The sequence below is a fragment of the Arachis hypogaea genome, chromosome 11 (assembly GCF_003086295.3).
Source record: "Arachis hypogaea cultivar Tifrunner chromosome 11, arahy.Tifrunner.gnm2.J5K5, whole genome shotgun sequence".
NCBI classification, from domain to species: domain Eukaryota; kingdom Viridiplantae; phylum Streptophyta; class Magnoliopsida; order Fabales; family Fabaceae; genus Arachis; species Arachis hypogaea.
The window spans coordinates 23,904,592-23,911,502 of NC_092046.1; the positions used below are offsets into that span (position 1 = coordinate 23,904,592).

General features: G+C 30.2%; 1 protein-coding gene across 3 annotated transcripts; it reads left to right on the top strand.

The window, feature by feature from the left end:
* The first annotated feature begins 869 nt into the window (after nucleotides 1–869).
* On the top strand, nucleotides 870–3,220 carry LOC112720560 (protein LOL1). 3 transcript variants are annotated; one of them, XM_029290150.2, is made up of 6 exons: nucleotides 870–1,052; nucleotides 1,162–1,349; nucleotides 1,560–1,673; nucleotides 1,930–2,043; nucleotides 2,389–2,513; nucleotides 2,895–3,220. In XM_029290150.2, exons 2-6 carry the CDS (start codon nucleotides 1,286–1,288, stop codon nucleotides 2,931–2,933), a joined length of 456 nt encoding a protein of 151 aa, XP_029145983.1. In that variant the 5' UTR covers nucleotides 870–1,052; nucleotides 1,162–1,285; the 3' UTR covers nucleotides 2,934–3,220. The 3 variants fall into 3 exon arrangements, with proteins under 3 accessions (XP_029145983.1, XP_025627317.1, XP_025627318.1); XM_025771532.2 differs by having other exon boundaries at nucleotides 2,389–2,498; XM_025771533.2 differs by lacking the exon at nucleotides 2,389–2,513.
* Nucleotides 3,221–6,911: the final 3,691 nt, after the last annotated feature.

Here is a 6,911-nt window from a genome sequence, read left to right on the forward strand (position 1 = left end):
TTTGAGTTGTACATTCTTCTTTTTTTTTTGCCAAATTCGCACTGCAGCGCCGTACTATCCATCACTTGCACATCAGTCGTCATATTCTAGGTTTTTTATTATTCTTTTAACTAGTTTTAGATGTTTCTTTCTTCTAGGTTTCGGATGTAATTTGTTTATATGTTTTAAACATTTTTTTTGAATGGTTTTTCTTTTTAGATTTTGAATGATTCTTTTAATAATTTTGAATGTTTTTTTTTTTAGTTTTAAGATGTTCTTTTTCTAATTTTTTTATGTTTTTTTTGTTAGATTTTGAATCTTTTAAAATAATTTAGAATATCTTTTTTCTATTAGGTTTTGGATATTTTTTTGTTACGTTTCAAATATTTTTTTTATTAGTATTTAGATATTTATTTTACAATAATTTTAGATGTTTGTTTTTGTTTAGTTGTAGATGTTTTTTTTTTCAAATTTTAGATATTTCTTTTAATTTAATTCTGATTATTTCTCATAAAAATTTGAATTTACCTTCCTTCCAAAATAAAAAATAAAAAAGAAAGACTCGATCCTTTTTTTTCTAATGAGCTTTTTTTTTATACTAATTGTCTGCACCCTAATTAATTAACTAATAAAATTGGATAAGAGAAATATCTTAAACATAAAGTATGTAACCCTACATGTATCCGTTCCATTCCAATTCGGCCGACGCAAAGTCATCCCTACTTGAACAACGTATTGTTTTACGCTTTTACTCTTTTGACAATAAAACTAGACACATAATCTTAATCTTTCCAATATCCACGTATATACTTCTCTTTTTCCTGATTATATCTCATCTGAAGCAAGTTGCCAAATCAAAGGAAAATGTATTTTATTTTATAATTATTATATGATACCACCATCTAATAAATACTAGTACTAGTTGAAAGGGCCATAAACTACTCTGATCTATTTCTGAACTCTTTAGTTTCCCTATATAAAACCCTCTTCTCATGCATCGACTCTTACTTTATATTATATCTGCTTCTTCTATTTCTTTCTGCTGAATTGCTGCCACCCTTTCTGTTTCACAGGTTCCCCTTTCTTCTCACTCTATTTTTCCAAGCCTTTTCTTTTGTTCCATCTACCATGTGCAGCTTATACCTGACAATATGTACAAATGTTTGTTTCTTTACTTTTCAGGAGTTGAAACAAAATAAAATGGAAGAAACTGCTTCCTTCTCTATATAGATTTTGGCAGAGAAAGATAATATATAATACTTTTTTTTCTTTCTTTATTTATTTATTAAAAGTATTGTAATCTATAATGCCAGTTCCACTTGCTCCTTATCCAACACCACCGGCTCCACATACTCCTCCATCCGCAAATGGTATCTTAATTTTTCTTCATGTGTGCCTCGTTGGATTGGTTTCTTCATGTCTAATTTTGATTTTGATGGTGTAAGGAAACTTAAAGGAACACAAAAAATGGAATTGAGATGAAGATTTGCTAAGAGAGAATGTGTAATTAGTTTGGCCATTTGATAATTGAAAATTGTCTTTAACAACTTAAGTTGAAATCAATCGGTTTTGGCAAGCAGGTCAACAGAGCCAACTTGTGTGTTCTGGCTGTAGAAACCTTTTGCTCTATCCGGTTGGAGCCTCCTCTGTTTGCTGTGCTGTTTGCAATGCAGTCACCGCCGTGCCGCCTCCCGGTATCTCTCACTTCTCTCCACGCTTACCCTCCTCTGTTATGAATGATTTTATATTAACGTCGATGAAATTTTTTTTTTTTAAAACTTAAAGTCGATTAAAAGAGACACATGAATAATTATATTTTTAATTTGTTCTTTATACTAGAATTTCTTCTGTGTTTTTGTGAATTTTTTGCATAAAATTTTTTTATTAAAAATTAAATTCTAAATTTTTAAATGATAGAAACTCTAATTTCATGTTACTAATGATTAACAGGAACGGAAATGGCCCAGTTAATCTGTGGAGGCTGCCATACATTACTAATGTACATCCGTGGCGCAACAAGTGTCCAATGCTCATGCTGTCACACTGTGAATCTAGCCATGGAAGGTAGTTATTGAACAAGTCTACTAGCATAGCATCTCAATAGCTTTCCAAACATATGAAGTTAAAGTTAAAGTTATAATAGACATCTATAAATGCAAAAATTAAATTTAGATATTAATTAACATATTATATTAGATTTTTTAGTTTTAATAAACACAAATTATTTTTAAAAAATATTATGTTAGATACTTTTAAAAGTATTTCTATTTTTTAAAACAACTACATAATTTTTTTATTTGCCAAATATAAAATAAAAAGTTTCTGCTTTAAAAAATGTACACATCTCTTTAAAAAACTTTCCTAAATCAAGTCTAAGAAGTTTTGAACAACAAAATTGTGATGATGCAGCAAATCAGGTGGCACATGTCAATTGTGGCAGCTGCAGGATGCTACTGATGTACCAATATGGAGCAACATCTGTTAAATGTGCAGTTTGCAATTTTGTAACTTCAATTGGGGTCAGTTCAAATTATGTAAATTTTCTATTTTTCATTTGATATTTATTTTATTTCAATTAAATTTTATTTTTAGTTTTATCTACTATTTTTTATTTTTTATAAAATTCTAAAAATAAAAAATATTAAGAATAAAAATATAAAAATATAAACTAAACACATCTTAAATTTCTTCTGCTTTAAAGATATGTTAACGGACTATTGTGAAAATTTGTTTCTTGTCTTGGATAAGCAAAAATTAGTTATTAATATACTATTATATCCAAATTAGCAATTATTTTAATTCTTAAATCTTAAACCTAAAAGGAATGAGGAAAAAAAAATTGCTTATGTGATGTGAAAATTTTGCTATTATAAACAATGATTTACAATGTGTTACCGAATTTATGAATTATGCAGGCATCAACAAGCATCACAGAGCAGAAGTTCAGCAACTAAATCAAACTATATATAGAGCAAAGTTAAATGATACAGAGACTCTACTATCTTGGTTTTGCTAGTTACATGTTGTTGGCCATAAGAATAAAGACTTTGTAAAGAGTACCATATTATGAGAGAGGGAACTCTCCACATTTTATAGAGTTACTTTTCTCTGCGTGATTTATTTTTTTGTTTGTTTGGGGGGGTGGTTGTTTTGATTTAGATTGGGTGTGTAAATAACTATTATGCTAAGATTTTAAGTATGTGTGCTTTTTCAATATTAAATAGAGGTGAATTCTATCCAATTCTTCTTAAAATAATATGTAAATTATTTTTTATAATGTGTTACATTTTAATTGAATATCTACTTTTAATTTGAGTTACTATTTTAATTATAGTTAGATTATATTGTAATTAAATTTTTAAAAGATAGGGATAAATGTATAATTTATTAAAACATTAGAAACTGATTTTTTTTTAATTTTTCAAATCACGTTAACTATGGTCCTAATCCTAAATTCTTCTTTCTCGTTCTCTCTCAATGTCAATCAGTAACTCTTCTTCACCAGTCAGCCTCTCCTGAAGTCTCGAACGGCCAAACTTCAGAGTCCAGAAGTCACGATCGCCGACTCCTCTGATTTGTCTCGTTAGCTCCGATGCGTCTCCAATACTGCACCATCACATCTGTGGCTTCCCTGCTTTGTGTCGTCGCGTCTCCTTATTTCGGTGCGTCTCTCGTCGTCGCATCCTCGTCCGTCATTGCGGTCACCACTGGCCAGAGTCTGTTTTATCGTGCTTGGACAGGTTGATTTTTTTTCTTCTCTGGGTTCTTGAAACTTCCTGTTAGTTTTTTTTAGTTATTCAGTTAGCTTATAATTTGATTACATTCAACAAAGCGGTGCTACTTGGGAGGCGCGAAGAGGATAAAGGAGTGGGAGAAAAACCAAAGGTTAAAAGCTATTACTGAGGGCTATGATACATCTTTTGAAAATGATTTGAAAAAAAAAATCATATTTTAATTTTTAATAATTTAAAAAATTGTATAATTATCTATTTTAAAAATTAATTTAATTATAATAACCAATTAAAAAATAATACATTCCACTAAAGTAAATTACATGTTACTTTGCAAAAAAAATATGATAAAATTCACCTTAAATAAAATGTACATAAAAAAACATATGCATTTAAAAGAACTTACATTAGTCTCATAGCCATTAAGTAAGATCAGAGGTTAATTTTTTTTGAGTCTAATGTAAGTTACTTTGGATAATAATAAGATATATGATGACATGTGTTTGTGTATGGAGCTTTAGACATGTCAATAATTTCTTGAAGATGCCTTTTTGGAATCAGAAAAGGTCCAATACGGCCACAAAAAGGTAAGTAATCAATTTGATGTGTTTGATTCAACAATATAACATCTGGTCCAAGATCCCAATAGATATTTTCAAAATGAAATTGAGGTGAAGATTTGATCAGCAAGAAACTACCAAGGGTTTATTCTATGGTTATTAATGCTGATATTGACTTGCATCGGAATTTTAGATACGCAAACTATGTTAATTGAGAATTGGATATGTATTGCAGACTTTATCAACATCTAATTAGGATTTAGCTCATCCTTTTTGGATACGACTAATTGGAACAACCCCAAAAAAAAAAAAAAAAAAAAAAACCCAAATCTGCAATTGTTTCTTGAATTTATTATTAAAATACTTTTTTTAAAAGTATTTATCAATTTCTTACAGTTTTGTCCCGGTAGTAGGTAATATTTTTCTTGTGTTGACTCGGAAGCGTTAAAACTTAAAAGTAAAACGGTTAGCGGCTTAGCGCATTTCATTTAGGATGTGCTATTATGGAAAGCTTTTTTTCTTTATAAGGCGTTAAACCATTATGCGCATTTAGTGAGAAAGCCAGAAAGAAAAAGAAAAAAATAAAGAAAAAACAAAATGAAGAGAAAAAAAAAAAGAAAAAATAAAAGAAAACAAAAAGGAAAAAGAAAAAGAAGAAAAAATGCGCATACATATAAGGTGTTGTAGTGTTTTTTTCTTGTTTACATTATTATTGTTCTTGGAACTGTATTCTCCCACTTTTAGCAGTGAGTGAGTGCTTAAACAATAATAAAAAAAAAACATATATCTCATTACAGTTGCACTGTTGCAGAATGTGCATACAAGCTCATTTCGTACAGCATCCAACATATTTTTCCTTATTACAACAAGCAACCTTTCGGTTTGTTTATATATAATGCATAAATATAATAAAGTAAAAATAATAGTAAGGGTCAATATTTTACGTAAAATAAAAAATAAAAAATTAAATCATATTAATCCAATACTTTTCAATTTTTATAATTTCCAACAGCCCTCTTATCATGTCAAGTGTTTTTTTTATTATTATTAAATCATTGATATTTGAATTCTATTATGATAAATTTTCCATTTAAATCTTATAATCATAAATTGAACCAACTTACATGCAAAGAATAGGGATCTTTCAGCAATTTTTTTTTATTTCTTAAAAAATAAGTATACTTATCACCTTAACCAATTTTAAGTTTATTTCTTTAATTTATCAAGTTTTATTTTGTATGGGCTATGAGCAATCTAGGGAATATTTTGGACTCCCCAACAAATTCACAATCGTCACCTTCAATTGAAAATTACACTTATGGAAGTAGCAGGCGTTTATCATTCCAAATTAAATATCTTTTCTCCCATATCTTTCCTCTTGTGAATCCTTAATCCTTTCAAATGCTTGCTACTAATAAGAGTAAAATTGTGGTGCTGGCAAAAAATCTTAAGAAGTTGGACTGCATATACAATAAGAGTTAACTTGTCTTTCTCATTATGATGCAAGCATTTTGCAAGGAAAACGTCACCACGCACTTATCTGCCGAAGAAATGTTATGAACACATTAGGAAGTTTATATTTTATATATGTATATAACAAACAAAAAACAAGAACAACTCCTAGTTCTGTTCTTATGTTGTATATATGCTCCAATGTCAGTCATATATATGACCTGCAAATCATGTCAAGCAAACCTTATTCTAAAAATTTAATGAAGGTTTTTGATGTAACACCCTAATATTCAAATCCTTATGCTCGAGTCATAAGTCAATGATATTACGGTGGTACGACTCTCAGGTGGATTTTTAATAAATAAATATAGGTAATTCCGAAAGGAGTATTAATCGAGAAGCCTGAAAAGAGTAGAAATAAAATCGCGAAGACGTATCTCTCACGTTTCGACAACGTAACAAAAGATAAACCGTGAAGCCAAAAACGATATACGGACAAGGCGTAAAGGAGATTAAGAGATAGATAACAGATAGATATATATAACATAAGTAAATAGCTACTAGTCGCGACCCGCGAAGTTTAGGTCAGCTAGAGTACATTATGAAATTAGTTGACAACAGTATATCCTAATCTCTCCCGAAGGAAACATGAGAGCCTCTATAGGCAAATTCAAAGAGTTCAATACATAATATAAACTTTCCAAAACAAAGGTGGAGAGATTCTAATCAAAACACAAAGTAGAGGAAATAAAGATCTTCGCCGTCTCTCAGACGATCCACAACTCACTTCTGAGCACCTGGACCTGTATCTGAAAAACAAGAGATATATACGGAATGAGAACCCCGGGCCCATGGGTTCCCAGTACGGTAAAAGTGCCAAATAAATTCAATGTACTGCAACAAAAACTCACTAAGCATCCTAAACTTCTTCACCAATTATTCATCATAGGTTCTCGCTAATCCATGAATAGGCAACTGTCATAAGGGAGTGCTAAATTCAATTCATGTTTCACATGTTTCCCAACTCGCTGACTCTTCCACGAATCAGACTCAGAATCATAAGCAAAACCATCACCAGTTGTTCTGCCTCAGTAGTTCTATATCAATACATCATCATGCAATCGCATCATCAATTCATCCCATCAAGAACAGCCCTCACACCCACCGACACCAGCATGAAGGGCCTCTC

Excerpts from the sequence above, each read along its gene's own strand:
- LOC112720560 (XM_029290150.2), top strand. The coding sequence starts at position 1,286 with ATGCCAGTTCCACTTGCTCCTTATCCAACACCACCGGCTCCACATACT. Across the intron at positions 1,350-1,559 it reads TACTCCTCCATCCGCAAATG|GTCAACAGAGCCAACTTGTG; the intron begins GTATCTTAATTT and ends TTTGGCAAGCAG. Across the intron at positions 2,044-2,388 it reads TGTGAATCTAGCCATGGAAG|CAAATCAGGTGGCACATGTC; the intron begins GTAGTTATTGAA and ends GTGATGATGCAG.